The following is a 21,393-nucleotide window of genomic DNA, read 5'->3' on the forward strand; positions in this document are numbered from 1 at the left end:
GGGTCAGGGACCCAGTGGAGCATCCAGCTGCAGCCTGATGTGGCTTGTTTCAAATATATTAATGAATGAGTGATTTGACCTCACCTTATGAACACTAAAGCACTGCACTTGTGTTGGCTGCTGGAAATTTCGGAACAATTAATAGCAATAGTGTATGTATGCACGTACTTAATCCTCACAACGATTCCCATGAAAGAATGCCTGTCTTTATCTCCATTATGCAGATGGGAAAGGGAAACCCAGAGAGGTTAATAACTTATGTAAGTGGAATAACCAGGCTTTGCAGGTGGGCAATCTGACTCCAGGGTCCTCAATCTTCATTTACTCTAAATGTAAATGGATTAAATACTCCAATCAAAAGACACAGAGTGGCTGATAGGTTACAAAAAAAAATCCATTTATATGCTGCCTACAAGAGACTCACTTCAAATCTAAAGACACACTCAGACCGAAAGTGAGGGCATGGAAAAAGGTATTCCATGCAAATGGAAACAGAAAGAAAGCTGAGGTATCAATACTTAACATCAGACAAATAAACTTCACCCTCTTGCCTCCTTCCCCGTGTGCATCTTGAATGTAGTCACAACTTTTGCTATTTGATTTTCATTTTATTGCATCATCCTCATTTTTGTTTCTATCTTATCTTTCATATTCCTTTCATGTTAGTTTATTAATTTAAAAATATTTTTTGCATTGTGTCCATTTTTGTAAGCTTCTTAAGGGAGAGATTTAAATAAAATAGGCACATACATGTAGACAAGTAGGTAAGCATTTTTCCTTGATAGTCTTGCTGCTAAAATGGTGACAGCTGTGTTGGATGATGTGTCTAAGAGATATTCAGCTGATGGAAAACTATATCCAAGCATTGCTCATTAATGGCTCTGGAACTGGCCACCACCCATGTGGATGACTGGAATTCTACTTGGGTGCCTTATTGAAAACTCAAACTTGTAAGTCTAAAACTATTATTTATATTTAATCTCCCATTAACAGCTCTTATTCTTGACTCTTCTGCTTTTGCTAATGGTGTCATCAATTTCAGATCCCTAAACTGGAAACCTGAGATTCAGCTGCTTCCTCAGCTCCCAAGTCCATCTCCCACGGACATGCTTCTCCCATTCACCTCTTTCTTTATTTCCTTTGTTTCTTTATTTTCATTGTTTATATGATGACCACTACTTGTCTGAAAGCAGGAAGTTCACTAAATAATTGCCAGCACTTTTGAGTCAGACAAAGTTGGGTCCAGCTCCAGGTTCCACAATCATCAGCTGCATGGCCTTGGCTGAGTCACTTAACTTCTCCGGGGCTCAGTTTCCTCATCTGTGAATTGAAACAATAACTACCAGTCTCATAGGGTTGTGGTTAAGATGAAATGAATTCATATGGGCAACACATTCTGCCTGCATCCCTGAGGCTCAGGTTTTATTTAGTTTCCTTCATGATAGGGTAGAGAAGCACATCACTCTGCTTGACATGAAAAGCTTCTAGGAGGAAAATGTTAGCAAGAATTGCTTTATGCCCTAGTTTAGTACTTCCCCCCGCTTTCCACACACTGAGCAACCTACATTGATGAATGGCTTCAACAACAATCTAAGTGTCTGAAATGTTAAGTATCTTTGAGGTTCTCAGTGTGTATAGCGAAGAGTGATGGTTCTTCCTTCAGTGTTTGTTTCCTATTAGTAGCATTAAAGTAGGAGGGCATTTCTCTCTCCATTTACCCTACATCACGATAGCTTTGGTGTTTGTGCAAAAATACACAGCACTGAGATATTGCTTTTCATTTCAGCAGAGACCAAAACTATTTTCTACTTTTGCCAGTAAAGGAAACTATGGTTTTGAGTTTCAACATATGCTTTAGTTACTAAGAAACTGGCAGCAGAAGATCTGAGAATGATTCCTTACTTCTTCCCTGATCAACTTGGTGGAGTGTCCTAAAGTGTCACCAAAATTCATATGAGGAAGCCTAATCCCCAGTGTGATGGTATTAGGAGGTGGAGCTTTGGGGAAGTAATTAGGTCACATGGGTGGAGCCCTCATGAATGGGATTCGTGCCCTTATAAGAAGAGACAGGAGAGAGCTGCTTCCTCTCTCTCTGCTCTCCATCTGCACTGAATGAGGACACAGAGAGAAGATGGCTGTCTGCAAACCAGAAAGAGGGCCCTCACCAGATGCCAAATCTGCAGACCTGATCTCAGACTCCCCAGCTTCCAGAACTGTGAGAAATAAATGTTACTTGTGACCCAGTCTATGGTAATTTCTTATAGCAGCCCAGCTGAGACACCTCTAATATCCCCAGGCTTACCTAGCATTGGAGTTGCTGTTTGCATACATGACTTTTTCCAGACTATAAACTCTGGGGGGCAGTTACAGAGGGGCAGTCATTAACAAGTAACTGGCACTTGCCCCAGTGGGTAAAGAAAATCTATGCTGGTTGACCTACTAGCTAAATAAAATCCCAAACAGTCAAATCGGGCAGCTCCTAACTCAGGCAGAGACAGAACCGTTAGCCTGACTCAGTGAATGTGGATAGGCAATGTTTATTGCTCATTGTTTCGTCGGTCAGCTCGGTTTTGCTAATAAACTGAGTAAGTGTAGGAATCTCATAGATGGGTCACTTGGAGCCTGGGATCTTATTTGGGGGATGGAGGGAGAAGAATGATGGAGAAATCCTAGTGCTAGCCACAGCGGTTATGTCTATGGGGCCAACTCAGCAAGAAACAGAGTGAGAGGTAGTGCTTACAAACTAGTAACTACCCTTAGCCCACAACCTGCTGTCAAATTTGTTCTGATAGAATAAATAAATAAAATAAAAAACTCATTTAAAATAAATAATTTAGGGCTTCCCTGGTGGTGCAGTGGTTGAGAGTCTGCCTGCCGATGCAGGGGATGTGGGTTCGTGCCCCGGTCCGGGAAGATCCCACATGCCGCGGAGCAGCTGGGTCCGTGAGCCATGGCCGCTGAGCCTGCGCATCCGGAGCCTGTGCTCCGCAACGGGAGAGGCCACAACAGTGAGAGGCCCGCGTAACGCAAAAATAAATAAATAAATAAAATAAACTAAATAATTTAACTTTTTAAAATAAAAATAATTAAAAAGAGAGCAATAATACAAAGCTTAAAAATTTTTAATGAGCACCAGCACTCGTACCTTGATAGGAATACAAGCTCTCTGTTATCTCTTGCTTCTCTGCCTCTCCCCTCCCCCCATTCTTCTGGCACCACAAGTCACTTCTTCCAAAGTGTCACTGGCAATGGGCATCACTCTATTTGAAATTGTGAGTAAAAGCTAGAGGTAAGGCTCATCACAGCAATAGTGTAATCAAAGTATGGGTTTACATGAAAGTTTTCATCTCTGTACTTTGGTTTTGACATATTTAAGTTCTCAGTAAAGTTTGTATTAAAAAGATCAAAACCAATTTACATAATAAGACCAGAGATGACCCTAATCATTGATTCTGGCATGAAGGATGGACTTCCTTAATGATAGGGCAGGCAAAGTCCTTTCAGAGATCGAGTAGGGGAGGCTCCAGAGTGCAGCAGAGGGAATGAGGCAATAGGGAGGGGTGAGGAGTGTGGCAAACTGGGGAGAATGTGCCAAGATGGGGCAGCTGCTTCTCAGCTGGTGATTGTTGTCATCAGGAATGAAGATCAGGAGATCTACCAATTTTCAGGAGAAACTGGAGATGATTATTTTTTAGTGAGATGTCCTTTTATAAGAAGTCTACGTAAGTCAAGAAAAACATACCTGTAACCACAAGTGTGCTATCATGGCTTGAGGTCTAAAGGCCATAGCTGGGAAGGAGCAGGGGGCAGCTATGGGTCTGGGAAGTGGTGAAGTCCTGACGTTAAAATGAAGTGCCTCTGGGGTGCATAAGCTCCCCATTTCTATCAACCCTGAATTCCATCGCGGAACATGTACTTTTCAGGTGCATGCTCCGGGGATTACGAGAGCGGGTTCAGAATGCAAGCCTGTTCTCCATGTAATGTTTCATTTTTTGACAAATGCCTGCTTCTTTCAACAACAACAATCAGTTGTTACACATAATACAACCAACCATCTAGTCATGTTGTCTTTAAGCTTAAAATCAGAATGTGTTGTTTCACTTAAGTTAACACAAATGAAGCAAAACAAAGGCAGATAGAAAGCCCTGCTCTGACTAGGTGCTGATAGACCCCTGTGCCTTCATTTTCCCAGGGGGTAAGTAGCCTGTGCTGGCATGTAGAAAATGTGGAGGTAATTACAAATAAAAGCTGACTTTCAAAAGGCTGCTTCTATCTAGACAGCTCTGCCTCTTTTTGGATTTAAGAAAAACACATGAATCCTTGAGAAACCCAATATATTTTGCCAAACTAAATATCTGGCTGTGTTGAATATGTTTGTTGCCAAACTAAATATTTGGCTAAATAATAAATAGAAAATTTTTTGTTTGTAAACAATAAATGGAAAGTGTTTTGGTTTTAACTAGAGAGATAAGTAGGTAGGCTACAAAAGGCAAAAGGGACATTCATTTTTTCATAAAGACTATATCCATGTTATTATTTCTCAAGCATGCTATGCCCCCAATCAAACATAATGAACTTTTCTTTCAGATTTTCACTGAATTTCAAAGTATTTCTAGGATGATCTTACCAAGAGTCTAATTAAATGTTCTAAATAAAAATAGCTCGTACTGAGTAAAATCTCCCTACATGGACCTGATGCCATATTTCATTTATGTCCCCAAACCCTTTTACCTGTTCTGCGGGAGGGAGCAATGGTATCCATACGTGAAACAGTGTACAAACCGTAACTGTATTATTACCGCTATTATCATTGTTATCACCCACTCTGCCCGTGGAGCATTTTGCATATTAATGTCTTCCCCACAGCCTCAGGAAATGAGTGGGATCCCCACTGTATACAAAAGGACACTAATGTGCAGAAAGCTTAGCTACAATGGTGAGGAATGAGCAGTCTCACGTGAAAGCCACGCTCCTTCCACTCTACCACGAAGGTAAATACTCATGTATTAACAGTGGTGGCTGTCAGGATGCAGCTCAAGGGTAGCTGAGAAGGCAGATTTTGTGGCTGCCAGTGATGAGGGCAGGAGGGATGGGGCACCTGTGGAAGGAGTGCTTGGGTGAATGGTGTGCGTACAAACGTGTGGGTGCAGAAGCCAACATGGTGGGGGGCTGGGGAAGAAGAGGAGGGGGTGAAAACACACGAGAGCTGTGGGCAGAGGGAGGTGAGCCCTGCACCCAGAGTGCCCGGGTCTGCAGCCCTGCTCTATAGCCCTGTTCTATGGCTGCTTGTTCTATGACCTTGGGTAAGTTACTGCACTGCTGTGCCTCAGTTTCTCCATCTGTAAAATGGGCTTGGGTTTGGGGTGCCTCCTAGGCTTGTTAAAAGTAAAGACTCAGGAGGCATTTATTAAGTTTTCGAAAATGGTAGGAGAAAAAAAAGAGCACGTTTGCACGGGGAGGAGCAGGATTGTAAAATGGCGGGAAGGAAGCGAGAGGCTGGGCTGGGAAGCAGGGTGGCCACGCGCTGCTCCACCACTCATTGAACAGACATGGGCAATCACTCTGTTCAGCGCCCCCTTCTGGGACTTTGGGGAACACCACATAAGACGCGGCCCCTGCTATAATTTGGATGCTGGACAAGAAACACACGTCTAAACAAAAGCAGGAAATGATATGCAGCACGTGGGAGGAAAGGAAATAGGATCTAGACACAGAGGGTCAGGTGAGGCCAAAGCAGGTCAGGGTGCAGGAGAGGCTCCTATGAAAGCAGGAGCCTTGGCACGGCTGATGGGTGAGATCTGAACACAGGGTATCTTCCTGTGCATCAGAATCACCTGTGGAAATGGAGATTTCCAGCCCCTCACTCAGGTGTCTGGAGACCATGTGTAGCACCCACCACAGGGCCTCTGATGCAGCTGGTGGGTGCACCCTTCCTGGAGGGTGTATGAGTAGCACTTGGTGCTTGTCTGCACAGACGCACAGTGCACGTCTGAGGGCTGATGAGGGAGCTGTAGGGAGAGGTAGGGGATGGGTCAGAGCAGGGGCGTGGAGGCAGATGGTGGAGGCCCTGTTCTGGGAGTAGGGAGGACAAGAGGAAGGTGAGGGTGCTGTGAGCAAGCTGGGTGTCTGTGGAAAGCTGGAAACGTGAGCTCCAAGCTTGGCCTAATGGTCAGGAAGGTGGACGATGGTTTTGTCAGCGGTCGGATACACAGGCTGGTGGAGCAAGTCTTAGCTGAGATCCCTGATGGAGGGGAGGGGTTGGGGAAAGAACATGGAAATGTCCACAGAGGAAGACCTCAGGCAGGATTCACTAAAGAGAAGAAACCAGAAGCTGAGGGAGAAGAGGACTTCTGGGCGAAGGTGATGGCTGGCTATATCAGAGGCCACAGACAGGACACAGAGAATGATCGCTTGGGGAATGCAAATCCGACTTGGATTTTGGAATTTGGAAGTACTTCCTGATCTTTAGGAGTGCAATTTCTGACATCCGCATTGGTGAGGGTTAGCACAGAAGGAGAAGGTGAAAAATAAAGGCAGTGGATAAGGACAAGCCATCCAAAAATTGTGCCTATGGGAAGGGGGAGGAGAGGTCTGGAGACATTTGTTGAAGATCCAGGAGACCAGGGTCTGGTGGTGACAGAGTCGAGACCAGGGAGCCTGGCTGTAGGGATGATGGAGGGATGATGGAAGGTGATTGTGGGATGGAGGAGGGATCATGGAGGGGTGATGGAGGGATGATGGAGGGATGATGGAAGGATGAAGGAGGGATGATGGAGGGCTGAAGGAAGGATGATGGAGGAATGATGGAGGGCTGAAGGAAGGATGATGGAGGAATGATAGAGGAGCGATGGAGGGGTGATGGAGGGATGAAGGAGGGATGAAGGAGGGATGATGGAGGGATGAAGGAGGGGTGATGGATGAATGATGGAAGAATGTTGGAGTGGTGATGGAGGGATGATGGTAGGATGATGGAGGAGTCATGAAGGAGTGATGAAGGGGTGATGGAAGGATGAGGGAGGGTGATTGTGGGATGGAGGAGGGATCATGGAGGGGTGATGGAGGGATGATGGAGGGATGAAGGAGGGATGATCGAGGTATGATGGAGGAATGATGATGGAGGGGTGATGGAGGATGGGCCCAGCACAGACGCTGAATGCTGAGTGGGTCTTCATGTGCCTCTGAGCATCCCTGCCAAGGGTTCCGTAAGTGGCTGTTGCTAGCTAAGTTCTGGAGCAGGTGTGATTTTGTCAAGTGTCCTCAATGGGCCACAAGAGGAGGTCAGCTGAGAGGCCTCAGAATTGGGGCTGGGATTAGGGTGAGAAGAGTGAGGCACTCACCTCAGCTGCAAAACTTAAGGGGGCACTGAAAAACTCAACCATCATGAGAAATAATATCCTAGTGCAATGTTTAGAAAATCAAAATTAATGCAGACAAATCCAGAAAGAAGTAAAACACTGAAATTTAAAGAAAGATAGGGGCTGTGGACTGCACAGATCCCTCTCAAATTCATATCTTGAAGCCATACCCACGAGATCTCTCTCTCTCTGCTTTGTGAGGACATAGCAAAAGGGCAGCCAGCAACAAGCCAGGAAGACAGCCCTCACATGAACCGCATCCTGCAGGACCTTGATCTGGGACTTCCAGCCTCCAGAGCTGTGAGAACATAATTCTCTGTTGTTGAAGCTGCCCAGCCTTCATTATGGCAGCTGAGCTCACTAATCAGTTTCTGACAGTGCTGTGCTGGGCGTCTTAGAGCCCAAGGCAACAGGAAAAATGTCTGTCCCTGTGTACATAATTTTATGTTATTTTTAATGGTTAATTTTTTTCAGAACATTAAAGATGCTGAAAAGGATTAAGTTTTCTTCCATTAAAGCCAGGACAGTAAAAATCTAATTAGTTCTGTCTTGGGTAAAAATAAGATATTTAGAATTAAAACAATGTACATTTTAATATCTTTATTGTCCAATTTTCCAATAGATTTTCAACACTTGAATGTTCTGGCAATAAAAACCCAACCCCGAAAGATACACAACACCACGTAAACAGGGGTGTCCATTTTTCCTTTTGTGTCAGGCGTCAAGATTGCTTGGAACGGTACTGCTCAAAACTTACGATTCTTCTAAGTTTTCTTTTATTGCTTGTTTGTTTTACTTTTCCTTATTACTAAAGTAATTCATACCCATGAAAAAAATAATAATCTGGAAGCAACACCTGAGTAGAAGGGACATATATTACCCCACTCACTCAGAAAAATTCTAGGGTTAATCTTGAGTCCGACGTTTCATGTTCTTGTCTCTGCCCACGAATGTTAAGAGAGAAGAGGACCCTCTCCTAATGCTCTGGGGGTTGGACTCTGTCTGAGGAAGCTGCTGCCCCTCTGTCCCTCTCTTGGTTGCCTGTGGGAGGTGGTGGGATTGGGGGAAAGCTAGACACACGGGGGTCGGGGAATGGCTGAGCTCTTCCTCTCCTTGGGGGAATCCAACCACCTCCAGCAAGCTGTGCTCTGGTAAGTTTCATCCCTCTGTGCTGCACCCACCACCTCTGCCCTGCGTCAAACAAGCCAGTGCCCGTCAGGGAGCCCACTGTCCTGAGGAAAAAGGGGTCTTGTTATTGACCCACAAGTTAACAAACCATATCTAGGGACTTCCCTGGTGGTCCAGTGGTTAAGACTCTGCGCTCCCAATTCAGGGGGCACGGGTTTGATTCCTGGTCGGGGAACTAAGATCCCACGTGCCACATGGCATGACCAAAAGAGAAACAAAAATGAAGTATATCTACACATACACACACACACACACACACACACACACACACATACACAGAAACAAAACACAACATAACAGAAAACCCCCCTCAAAAACCCTAGTTGATTGAAGATACTCCATTTTGACCAAATCATCTTTTCAACCAAATTTCTGGGTGGTCAGCATGTTTTTGACCACGTTGTTTTAAACAAAAGACCAGGAGTCCTCCCATAATGAGTCACCTTTAAATAAACAGCTCTAATCAACTTTCTTGTATATTTATCTGGTATCAAGCAGCTACCAGACTGGTTGTTTTTTTTCTACCTTGTCTGCCAGAGAAAGAAGTTTTGTGAACAGACCCTCAGAAGCCTCCAGAAGTCTCATCTTTTCTCATGAGACCTTAATCACTGAGGTCAGGGTTGTGCCTGCAATTCAGTGTATGGGTCACTGTTTTGGTCCCAGGATGACCTGTGGGCAGAGCTGAGGCTCACGTGTGCTGGGTGTGGCTGACACGTGTGTACCTGGGCGTGCTCCTGGCTGGGCACGGCACTCAGACCCGTCGCCGCCATGTACGTGCTGCCGATGGTCTTGATCTTTTCAACTCCACTGAACTTTGGCTTGGACAGCAGCTGGGGGGCAATGACAATCACACAGTTACTCAGTCGGCTGCCGACCCAAGGCCAAGCATTTTCTAGAGACATTCTCAAATCCTAGTTCAGTCACAGGAACATGATACTGATTATTCACCCTTCGACCTTGGGCATCGTGGGGAAAGAACACTTCATGCATCTCACAAAGGGCATGTACTTGGAAAGATATGCAGTATAACGATTTACTTCCAGTTAACATGAATTACCTTTTAGAATTTGCTAGTGAAGGAAACAGGATAAATTATGATGCGAGTGATAATGGCCTCAAATAAACTTCCCCACTCTGTGTTTGAAAGGTCTAAATATAAAATCATGATTCAGAGAGTGAGGTCTTCCCTGCATGGTGAGGGTGAATTATGACCAACTGTAGTGCTGAGGATTAACTTTTGCCCTCTGAAAACCTGGAGTGGAGGGAATAAATGGCCCCTCTCATCAGCCCTGACCCTAATATTTTTTGCCCCAGTTTCTGGCACCAGTAATCAGTTTCCTACTGGGGTCCTCCTCATCTACTACATTAGACCTTGGGGTGGGACGGAGGAAAGGTAAAAATAAGAAGCTGTAGGAAAGGGAAAGACTGGATGGAGAGAGCAAATGAAGGAAACTCTGGAAGGTTCAGTATCTGCTCAGCAGGACAAAGGTATGAACAGAAGACTGGGAACATCTTCTAGACCCTTCCTTGGTACTCCTGCTTTCAGAGGAGATTCGCTCAAGATCACATGTCAGAGAATCTAAGATAAGTGAGCAAATCCCATGATCACATCTCCATGAGCAATCCAACCTGAAAGAATGGTCACTAGTGCCAGAGAGCATTTATTTTACCGAGGGGCAGCTGGAGGAAATGTGCCAACATTTTTCACTGTGAACCCTGCACAACAGTGAAAATCTCTACTTGTCATTACTTCACCATGAGTCTTGAGTCAACCTCATGGTGACAGTGGTGGTAGCAGAGAAATGCACAGGTCCCACAAGACATTTAGAAGGTTGGCCTGAAACCATCATATTATATAATTTCATCACTGTGTTTCAAAATTCCATCAATCATGATGAACGTATGTTCACTGATGTCAATTTTCCTATATTTGCAAAATATTGTTAAAAATGGTAAAACAACAATATCTTTCAAACCAGAGGTCTGTTCGTTCTTACTAGAAAACAAAGTGCATTGTTTCCTTTGTAGGCAGAAAATTGAAAATTGACACCTATTCCAATACCTAAGATGTACACTTTGTCCCTTCTAAAATTGCTTTTTCTACCACATTCATATTGCTTTTTCAACAATAAAGCATGCCATCCATGTACAATTCAAATTGATATCTGACATAGACCTTGGAGTTTGCACAGACACACATGCAAATAAGCTACTATCTTTTTTATGTATAAAGAGATGGGCAAGTATTTTCCTTGGAGTTCAAGCCTTTCAAGAAAATTCATGGGCATGCTGGAGAGAGATTTTATGGAACAGATTTTGGTCGTTGTTGATAGAAATCATATTAGCTTTAAAAATAATATGTGTTTGCCTCACCAAAATTAGTCAGTGAGCTAAATAGAGCAAAAAAGCTTAATGCCAACCACCAGAAATTTTGTCAAAGGACAAGTTTTAAGATATGCCATGATGTTGGACTAACTTCAAATGTGCCAGTCCAGAGGAACGTCAAAGGATGGGACTGGGGCCAGCCCTGCCCATCAAGGGTAAGTACGTACATCGTCAAAGTCGGCAATGATCTCGTTTAGGAGCCGAAGGCATTCCAAGCCCTCCTTGTTCACATCCGATTCTGTATAGAATTCTTTGAAATCCGGAATGGAGGCAAACATGACGCAGACACAGTCATAGGACTGGTGGTATAAATCCTGCCCAGGAGAAAAGGAAGAGCTGAGCACTAGGAAACCTTTTAAGCAAACATGCTCCTAATGGAAGTGTTTCTTTACGTTAAGACTGGTAAAGAAATCACCCAGGGTCCACTCCACCTGCTCCACCCTGGTCCCAGGCCCATTTTAGGCACTGGCCATTGATCACAGGTGAAGGCTTCTAGGGAGCTGGATGTAGGCTCAGAATCGTCAACACCGCACTCCCACTGTCACTACCAGTTAGTATGAGGTGCCCTTCCGGTTACCCCTCTCTGCCATCTCTATTGTAGACAATGAAAAGAGACCATAGACTTCTCACTTAGGAAAAAAAACCAACAACATTCTTTTAACAACTAAAGGGAAACAAAACGATTTCCCAAGCTACTATATTGTCCTAAAGTGACTCATTATGGCTACATTCTTTGGATTGGAGGCATCATGAATTTTCCTCTTCAGCCTGTCCTGAAAAGAGCAGATGAAACTCATCATGTTACTTCTGAATTACACCAGAGAGAACTAGTGAAATTCCTCAGGCTACTTATTCTATTGTATTAGACACCAGAAATATTTGTTCGGGATTTCCTTTTGTTTTTAAATAGACTAGAGTCTAAACTAAAAGTCTAAACTTTTAGTGAGGAAAATTACAATGTCTTGTAAATACAATTTCAAGGTGTTTCCACACATAATTTTCCCCAGCATATAGTGAAACCTTCAAGTTCAGTGGAGATTTCTTATAGGAAGCGTTATTATGTGGGCATGGGGGCTGGTCCTGGGAGGGAAGATCTGCTCTCTCACTGGTGCTGGTGCATCAGGGCCCTTGGATGGCCTGTCCCGGGCAGAATGGCCAGGCGCCAATGTGGGCACACTGCATCATGGGAAACACTCCCTCCACCAGAAAACGTGAGGAGAGTTCTGTCACACAAGATTGCGACCTCTGAGCGGAGGAAAGAAAGCTAGCGGCTGATGTTTCCTGTGTGCCTGGCAGAGGGAGAGAATCTACCCTGCATGGATGTTACCAGTGTGCTCTGCTCTCTGTGGCACTCAGATGAATCCCTTAGCAGGGAGTGAGCACTTCAACAGCACCATAACTCCAAGGTTTGGTGGCCTCTCAGAAAAACCATTCTTCCTCCGCTGACGTCTCATGACACACACATTGGGGCAATGGCAACCCACGGCAGGTCACAACCACTTCCTGGGAAAGACAGACTTGTGTCATCTTCCTGTTCTCAGGGCCAACCACCTGGTAGTGCCTTCTGCTACTGCCTTACAATCTCTATAAAATACATGAACAATAGAATCAAGGTTTTTCTTTTGTATTCTGCTCCCAATATGGTTGACTTGGTTCTTGGTGCAGACCTGTGCTTCCTCTCTCTGAAAAGTTGTTTTTGTGAACACTCATATCCTCAGAAGATGACCTGTGGAATGTATGATTGCCAAGCTTAGGTTCCAGTAATGCTGACCCAGCCAGGGTGTCAGGGTAACAGGGGAGAGAAAAGCCCCTAGACGCCTCTTCTAGTTAAAAAGGGCAGTTTCATAAAAGTAGTATAAACTCCACTGACTTCTCTACTCTTAAGGAAAAGGGGTACATCTAGCAAGGCAAGGGTATATTTTCTGTACCCTGCATTTCTCCACTGTCTGCTGACATCAGCCAGAGTGACCATCTGGGGAATGATGATGATGACAAGAATGCACACAATAATCACCAGCACTGACTGAGTGCCCACTGCATGCCAGGATGCCCACCCCTCTGAACTCTCCACCAGCATTAACTTGCCCCTGACTACAATCCTAGGAAGCTGGTATTTTTATTCTCAATCTACAGATGAGGAAACTGAGGCACAGAACAGTTACATTACTTTCCCAAGGTCACAGTTACCAAGTCTGATGCAGAGGTCATTCTTATAAATGCTACACTTTATGCTTTACCCTGCATTTCCTGGATGACCACAGAGTGTGCTGCCTGGACTTGGGGCAGCATGGGGTCCCGTACCACTTGTAGGTCATGTCACTTTGCCTTTTTCCTTTCCCCTAGGGTCTTTAAGGGTATCTGGGGATGGGAGATAAGGAAATGCAAGACTGAACTGACTGAAAGTTTGGATATGAGGGCTGATTTTAACCACACTGGTTTGGAGTCTAATAAAACATCTTCAGGTTGACACTCAAAATTGTCCTCTGAACTCTTGCCCCCAGAACACCTAGGTTGTTGGAGCTGGAAGAGGTCTGATGGGTCATTTAATTCCATGGTCTTCTAATAGGAATGCCTAGGAGAGTCACCAATGGGGCTTTCAAGAAGGTGACACCTGGGCCACCCAATGACCAACTGAACCTTGCCCCTGGAGTGGGCTCCAAGCATGTGCATCTTTTTGTAAAGCTCTATGAGTTTTCCTGCTGTGCAGCCTTGATTAAGAATCACGGGACAAATGAGGAATTGTTAAGTCAGGGGAGTTTGGTGACACACCAAGGCTCCCACAGACTTAGGGACCAGGACTAATCTCTGGAGTCCTGGTCTGGCACTCCACAGGCCATGAGTGCTACTGGGGCCTTGGACTGCAAAATGCTCACCCACCCTCTTTGACAAATGGGTCACTTGGAGCTTTGAGGAAACACCAAGGGTGAGTGGGGATTTCTGACTCCCTAGCTCCTGGCTCAGGGCTTCCACAGGGCTACGCTTGAGAATCAAGGAAACTTGACAAATGGGAAGCTTTACAAACTCACTAGAGCTAATGAAACATGCAGGGCTTAGAGCCATACCCTAAACTCATGAGAGGTTCCCTCAGGTCTTTGGGTTGCGCTTGGGGCCAGAGAGAACCACAAGCTCATTGGCTGACGACCCGAGCTTATCTTATACTTCCAGAGGATCTGGGGTGAGGGTAGGGCAGGTAGGAAGCCTTGGAGGAGATTTTGGAATTCAGGGTCTAGCACGGGTGACCCTTGTCCAGAACATAGCTGCCAACAAGAATCTCGCTGAGCTTTAGAAGTGGAAGCTTAGATGCCATTTCAACATTCACTCACATGTAGCCATTCTGCAAAACAAGCTCAAGTTATGGCAAAATCATCACAAAGCAGCTGCATTTCTGTGCGCACTGTCTTTTGCAGTTTATTGAGCAGGACTTCAGTGCTTTCCCAACTCTGGATGAAAACTTGGGACAACCCCATGACTCTTCTTGTCATTCTCAGGTAACAGGAGTCCTCTCATCAATAATTTAAGTGTCCAATCTAACGAGAAGTCAGAACTCAGACCCCAGTGGAATGTGTGGCTTTTCTCCTTCCCCAATGTGGGCCTGCTGGGTGGTGGAGGAGTGTCTGCAGGGTGGGAAGGGGGCACGGTTGGCTTCTACTCTCTCTCTCCTCCTCATGCTTCTGGTCTGACCCTCCCCAGCTGCCTAGCCCAGTTTTCCAAAGCACCCAGGGGTGGAGAACAGGGGAAGAAAGAAGGGTCTGTTAGAGGAGGGACGCGTTCCATTAACTACATCATACTCCCAGGGAACTTAAACCTGGTGGACATTTTCATGGGTTATCTGAAGACTCTCCGTCACTTCCCCCCAACACGGGACATCCTGCCAAGGTTCTCTTGATGTGGACCACGCACTCTGCTCCTACTTGTGACTACTCTCTCTGCCCTGGGCTTTCTGGTTAGTCTTCTAGCTTCTCTGCTGGGGCCCATTCCCCACTCTAAGCAGCTTTTCAAAACAGGATCTAAAATGACCCCATGCCAACTGTTTTTCTCTGGCTTTGTCCCTGGAAACATTCAGCAGGCTTTGCCCTCCCAAACCCTCATAGTCCCATTACATCCCCACCTGCAGCCCCCAACTATCTTGGGCCAGACACTCCAATAAGCCCCTGCCCTCTGCATTCAGGAAACTACATGTCACCTGTGTCCCCCAAATGGAGTTTCTGCCCCAGGACCACGTAGGGGCCCAAGTCGTAGGTACACATCCCAAGCTGAGTGGTTATGGTCTATTTATGAGGCAAGAGGTAAAGGGAGGATTCCCCATGTCCCTTCAGAAGGGGGCTCACTTCTCACTATATGCTGTCCCAAATCCCTCTTCCAACCTCTACTCTCCCAGCCCTCGTGTCCCTGAGAGTGAAGGATCGCGAGTTGTGTAGCTCTTGCATTTGTAAATTCTGCACACTGTTTAGCACCCCCTTTGGAATATGACACCTGCTGTCTCTTGGTGTCATGGGCTGACATTCACTTTAGTGTGCTGTTACATAGACACACAGGCACGCACAGCCCCCCATGAGGGCCTGCCAGGTGCCAGGCTTCATAGCAGGTAATGGGGTCACAGAGACGGACACCGCAAGCCCTGCTCTAAGGAGCTCAGAGTCTAGTTGGAGAGAGAGCGCAAACACAAGGACAGGAAGACAAAGTGTGATTGGTGCTGCTTGCACGCAGGTGTGGAGACGTCTGCTCGGTGTGCCCTAGGAAGTTGCTGGAACTTGCCACTAGCTGGGGCTCCAAACTCCGGGACCAGCGCTTTCTCCTGCTGACTCAGGCCATAGTGAGGAGGCCAGAGTGATCCTCCCACCTTTCACATCCCCCCCCAGTCCCCAGTTGTCAGCTAATGCCTAATTTATTCAGGGGACTCAGATCATTAGAAAGCACAAAAGCATCTCTGAAGACCTGTGGCTTTCTAGCCTGACTCTGTAAGGAATGCGTTGAGGGAGCCGCCTGGGTGTTGGGAGTTAGCTGAGAAGGGGGAGCGTTTGTGTGCCTGGCAAACTCCCCTGTACCCGCACTGACATCTGTGTCTCGTTTTGATCAAGCCTCAGCTCTCCCGCAGCGAGGCTGCGCGGCTCAGAATCACACATAACCCCGACCACCGGGGACTCGGCAAAGGGTCGACAAAATGCAGTCTTTTCAACAAGTGACCAAAGCTGCCTGGGACATCTGTTCAAGGGACCTTTCTGACATGTTCCTGCCCAAACACAGCCATCTGGAGAGTAGGCTTTGTCAACCAGCGGGCTCTGTCTGGGCCACAGAGCTCTGTACCAGGGTCTGAATGGCTTGAGGGCCTGGACCTGGTCAGGACAGTCAGCAGCTCGTGGAGAAGCTTGAGGATGTTCTGAGTAAAACCAGTGCCCTGGGGGAGGAAGAAGAGGGGCTCGCAAATGTGGACACAGCAGCTCTCTGCCCACAGGCCCGGGACACAGGTGCAGGGAACAGTTTTAAATCGAAATAAAAGATCTTTCCAGAATTATTGTGATTAAATCATTCTTTACTCTGTATTTCTGAAGGAAAACGAGTTTCCTCTGTATGTGCATGTGGCGGGTAGGAGAATCAAAAGGCTCTTTGTGAACATGGGTCCTGGCCAAGGTCATAGGTCATGTTTCCAAGGAATGTTCCAGAAAACCATGGAACATTAACCATTACTGTGGGACTGAAAGCCACACTCCTGTCTACCGCATGCTCTAAAAATAACCCCGGTCCAGCCTCTGTATTCAGAAGCCATGAGTGCTCAGCCCACACCACAGAGAAGGAGCGAAGGAGGTGAGGCCATCAGATGAGGGTACAGCGCAAAGCGATTACGTGAGTTTTGCTGTCCACGCTAGTCAGGCCCTGAAAAGCTGTGGGAAGGCGCCTCCCGTGACAGATATTGATAAGTTCCAGGAGGCAGTGTTCTCAAGTTTTGCATAAGTTTGCGATATTTGCTTCAAAGATGCCTAAAATTGAGTGTTTCCTGAATGCCAGGCACTGCTCTAAAAGTTTTGCATGTGTTATCGTTTTTGAAATTAGTTATAGCCTCTGTGAGGGTGGAGCCCGAGGTCCCACAGCTAAGAAGTGCTAGGCCCAGGACAAGCGCTTTGCTCTCAATGGCCAAGCAGGGCCCAGCGGGTAAGGAAAGCTGGCTGGGGCCCAGGAACCCCTCTCATCCCAGCGTTGGCTGTGCTCTGTCACGCCCAGTTTGGGTCTGGAATCCTCCAGAAATAATTCTCTTCCAGGATCCGCGTGTTTGACGATGGGCAGAACTTTCCCTCGCAGAAGCATTAGGGAAGGAGACAGGGGGAGGGAGGGAGGGAGAGAGAGAGAGAGCACGCGCGCGTGCATGCAGGGCGCATCTATACGGCCCTGACAGTGAGGGGGGCCAGCAGCCTGGACCATGTCCACGCTATTAAACAGAGGAGGTCAAACACCTCAGCCTGCCTGGCCTGGGATCACAAGCTTAGGATGACACATCCCCAGGTCAGGGAAGTGGGTTCTTTTGCCCAGGGGACAGGAAGGGCTGACTGTGACAGAAGGTAGGCATCCAGCCTGTCGGGAAGTCTGAGGGATGGGGCAGAAGTCTGCCATGCACTCAAAGGAGCCTCTTGGTAATAACCTGGTTATAAGCATTTTGGAAAAAAAACCCCAAAACAAAACCATCCTTTCTGAGACTCATGGTGGGAGCCCTCAGAACCTTTATGCAGGGGGCTAGGGGCTGTCCTTCTCCTTCAGACCCTTTATGCGGCTTCTCGTCTGCACTCAGGATTCCCTATGAGGACCAGAACAGACTCTCCTTCACCACCGGTCTGATCTTGAGCAGCAACTGGGCGGCATCTCTGTCCCGCTGAGCAGACATCAGGCTGCCCTGACCGCAGGCTGCCCGATGGGGCCCGCTGTAATTTTTTAATCTCCAACAGTTACAGTGGCTGCTTGAGTAGCTCCCTCCCCTCCCCAAATATTTAACCTAACCAGCAAAAACTGGCAGTAAAATCTGGAAAGTCACAGCCCAGGGGAGTTCTGTGTTGTCTGATGAAATACAAAGACTTTTGCAGCCCACAGTTGTGCAGAATGAAGAGATCGTTTCAAGGACGGTCTCATCGGTCTGATGCCCTCGATGTAAGATTCAGTGTGTGTCGCTCTACCCTCCTGAGCCCTGTGAGGTCAGCAGCTAGAAAGTGCAACTCTAATGACGTCCAGGGTATCGGGGTTCCTAAGCGAAAACCGGAGACCTCTAATATGCAATAAGGGAACTTGCAGCTGTTTGTGGCAGTAAGCGTTTGAAAAGCGTTGGAACTGAGCTCCTGTTCATTTTCCTATGGGAAAATGAGGCTGCCTGGGTCAGGGGTGTGTTTCCTGAATGAAGGAATAAGCTGGGAGCTTGGGGAATGGGTGCTGACTGTCTGCGGGGGAAATCATTTTAGCGCCTAAGTCAGGTTCACGTGCACACACAGGCGTGATGTGGCCATGGACGAGGCCCCCAAGGAATTCACCTTCTTGATCTGACAAATGAGGCAACAGAATCCAGAGCTGATTTCAACGAAACGCGCTGATTCCTACTTTGTCTCTGAAAAGTTCCCAAACTGCCGGCGCAGTGAGGTGGTGCCTGTTCCAGGGTTCAAGCCCACCGGGTGGTGCTGCCCTGACGCTGCAGCCTTCCTCACGGACCCCACGTGGGCGGTGAAGGCTGTAGAAGACGCTGTGTGTGTTCTTAACCTCGCAGCACTGATGAGGAAACTTGGAGGGAAATGTCACTCCCATCTTGGGAGCACCCATGACGTGCTAGTCGCAGAAGGGTCACTGGCCTGGCACACAGTAGGGCCACTCGGTAAGTGGATGAGTCCATTGGTGCTTTGGTGCTGCCTGCCCACCAGGTATGTCCCACCTGCATGGATGTGGGACTCCGGGTCCTGCTCTATCAAATGCCCACCTCAGCTGGAGGGACGGATGCTCAGTGTGACATGTAACATCCCACACTCTACCTAAGAATTGTGCAAAGGAAAGCACAATTCCCCTTTGACTCAAGGGGAGATGGGGCTCAGGCTGGGGAAGTAGCTCACGTTACCATGACAGAAAATGCTGGGACAAAGGTTCAAGCCCATGCTGTCCACCTGTGGGTTTCACTCTACATCCCCATCTGCTTTTCCTTATGATTTCCAAAGGGGCAACTGTGTTCAGAGGCCTGCTTAGAATGAGTCAAGCAAACAGGAATGAACAGAGAGAACAGACGCTTCCCCTGGTCTGGCCTAGGGAGACGTCAGGAGGGGGCAGAAGAGGTCACCAAGTGCTGTAGGGCTGAACCCGGGGCCTCTTAAGGTCTTGAACGAAGCACTGTCCTGTCATCTGGACAGAAGTAGCCCCTTGAAGCCTGGAATGGTCTTTTTCTCCCCCTCTACAGCCTTCATCTGTCTGCCAGTTTCTAGCACTTTCTCTTCTGGTTCAGAAGTCACTTGCTCACAGTGGTGGACTTTCTGGACTCCTGCATTTACTCAGTTAGCACCTTTGGAGACAATAGGATTCTGTCCCCTCCTGGGCCGGTTCATCTCTGTAACCAGGCCCAGCACCAGCCTGACCCAGGGCAGGGGCAACAGATGAATTTATAACCTGAATTAGCACCTAGACATATAGACACAAACAAGCTCTTAAACTGCTAATGAAAACAGATGGTTCCTTTTTAATAGATGTAATGATTTCACTGTCTGTGACCAAGAGGGAAATAAGTTGCTGAATAACCTACTGAAAGCAGAAAACACCAGGAGAAGAAATAGAGAAGTGAATGGTGGGACCTGCTGGGGCCCCTGGACTGGCTCACCATGCCTAGCATGCTTCCAGAAAGACCAGAGTGATAAGGTCCAGTCCCTGCCCACCACCTGGCACTTTCTTCTCAATGTCAACTTTAACTATGTTACAGATAAATACCGTTCCAAGCCTTCTCACTTGGCTGCTCTGTGCAACAGTGTCATCAAAGTTCAGCTTATCTATTAACGAGTTCATCCATCTACAGGTTTCCGGATCCCTCATCCATTCCCAATCCTCACTGAACATTTCCTGAGAACGGGGATTGCACCTCATACATCTCTGAAACTCCACAGCACCAAACACAGGTCATTCACTCAGTGGGTGCTCAAATGCATGTTTCTTAAATTAACAGAGTCCCACTGTAGATACATCTGCTGACTCTTGTAATTTAGTTACATTAAAGAAAATTCATGACATTTCATTTCATAAGCCAATTCAGCATTGAAACAACATGCCAATCTCTCCAACTCTAGTTAAATATCCATTCCTTTAGATGCTCCACGAAATTCCCTTTTCTATCCATTCAAATGGGTGGTCTCAAGTCTTTGATCTGTCCTTGTGTGGCTAACGCCTAAATTCTATCTCATACCTTTGAAATTCTAAGACCCTTACAAGGCTCTCAGGGAAGTCATGAACCATGGAACAGTGGAGTGTGGGATGCATGGTGTGATTTTGCTTCTTGATTTGGCCTTGATGGCATGCTGGTAAGGAAGCGTCCTCCCACACTAGGCAGAGGGTGGTGACCCCCTTTGTGACATATTTGGAACCCCAGTGCCTCATATTGTACGTTCAGAACTTTACATGATTGGGAAAGAAAAACTAGGAAGAATGAATCAACTTCATGCTAAGATGTTCATAGGCGAGTCTAACTCACTATTCTCAGTTGATCTCTATACGGCCAGTCAATATACTCTTGAAAATGGACACGTTCAGGCCAATGTCGAGTATTTTGAACACTGACATGTTTGAAGTGCCACAGGCCTCTAGGTCACTGCCAGGAGCTTTTGGTCCTCACCAGCGCACGCCCTTCCCTGGCCAGCAGCCCCGCCTCTCCCCATCAACCCCGCCTCTCTTCACCAGCCCCGCCCCTCCCCATCAGCCCCACCTCTCCCCATCAGCCCAGCCTCTCCCCATCAACCCCACCTCTCCCCGTTAGCCCAGCCTCTCCCCATTGGCCCCACCTCTCTCCACCAGCCCAGCCTCTCCCCATCGGCCCCGCCTCTCTCCACCAGCCCAGCCTCTGCCCTTCAGCCCAGTCTCTCTGACCTCATTCTTCAGGCTCCTGGCCAGGAAGTGCTCAGCCACGTGTGCAGGGAGCACGTTCTCCAGCAGCACGCGGTTCAAGTTCTCCATGGTTTCTATCTCCTCTCGCTCTTTTTTGAACTTGTTCTTCCATAAGAAGTCTAACCTACAGTAATATTCATTCTGTTACAAGAGGACACAGAGGTAAAGAAACAATAGGCATCTTGTCCTGCCAGAGAGTGGAGGTTTTAAAGAGAAAATAAAAAGAATGAAACAAACCTAAAAAAGAACCCCCCCCCCAAACGGAATTGTCACCCTCCCTACCAAGCCCTCAGTTGCCCCCAAATGTCTCTCATTTCACCCTCCAACACGGATTTCCAAAATGCAAATTTGGGAAAGAACCAGCCTCAGA

General features: G+C 47.0%; 1 protein-coding gene across 1 annotated transcript in view; it reads right to left on the reverse strand.

The window, feature by feature from the left end:
- Nucleotides 1-21,393, reverse strand: part of ADCY2 (adenylate cyclase 2) — a gene marked incomplete at both ends in the record, with an annotated part of 432,098 nt that overhangs the window by 12,085 nt on the left and 398,620 nt on the right. Inside the window, 3 exons of the mRNA XM_082836187.1 lie at nucleotides 9,266-9,373; nucleotides 11,096-11,242; nucleotides 21,006-21,164. Coding sequence (XP_082692313.1) covers nucleotides 9,266-9,373; nucleotides 11,096-11,242; nucleotides 21,006-21,164 — 414 coding nt within the window. The remainder of the gene's footprint in view (nucleotides 1-9,265; nucleotides 9,374-11,095; nucleotides 11,243-21,005; nucleotides 21,165-21,393) is intronic.

This window comes from Leucopleurus acutus, assembly GCF_964270905.1.
Source record: "Leucopleurus acutus genome assembly, chromosome: 3".
Classification (NCBI taxonomy): domain Eukaryota; kingdom Metazoa; phylum Chordata; class Mammalia; order Artiodactyla; family Delphinidae; genus Leucopleurus; species Leucopleurus acutus.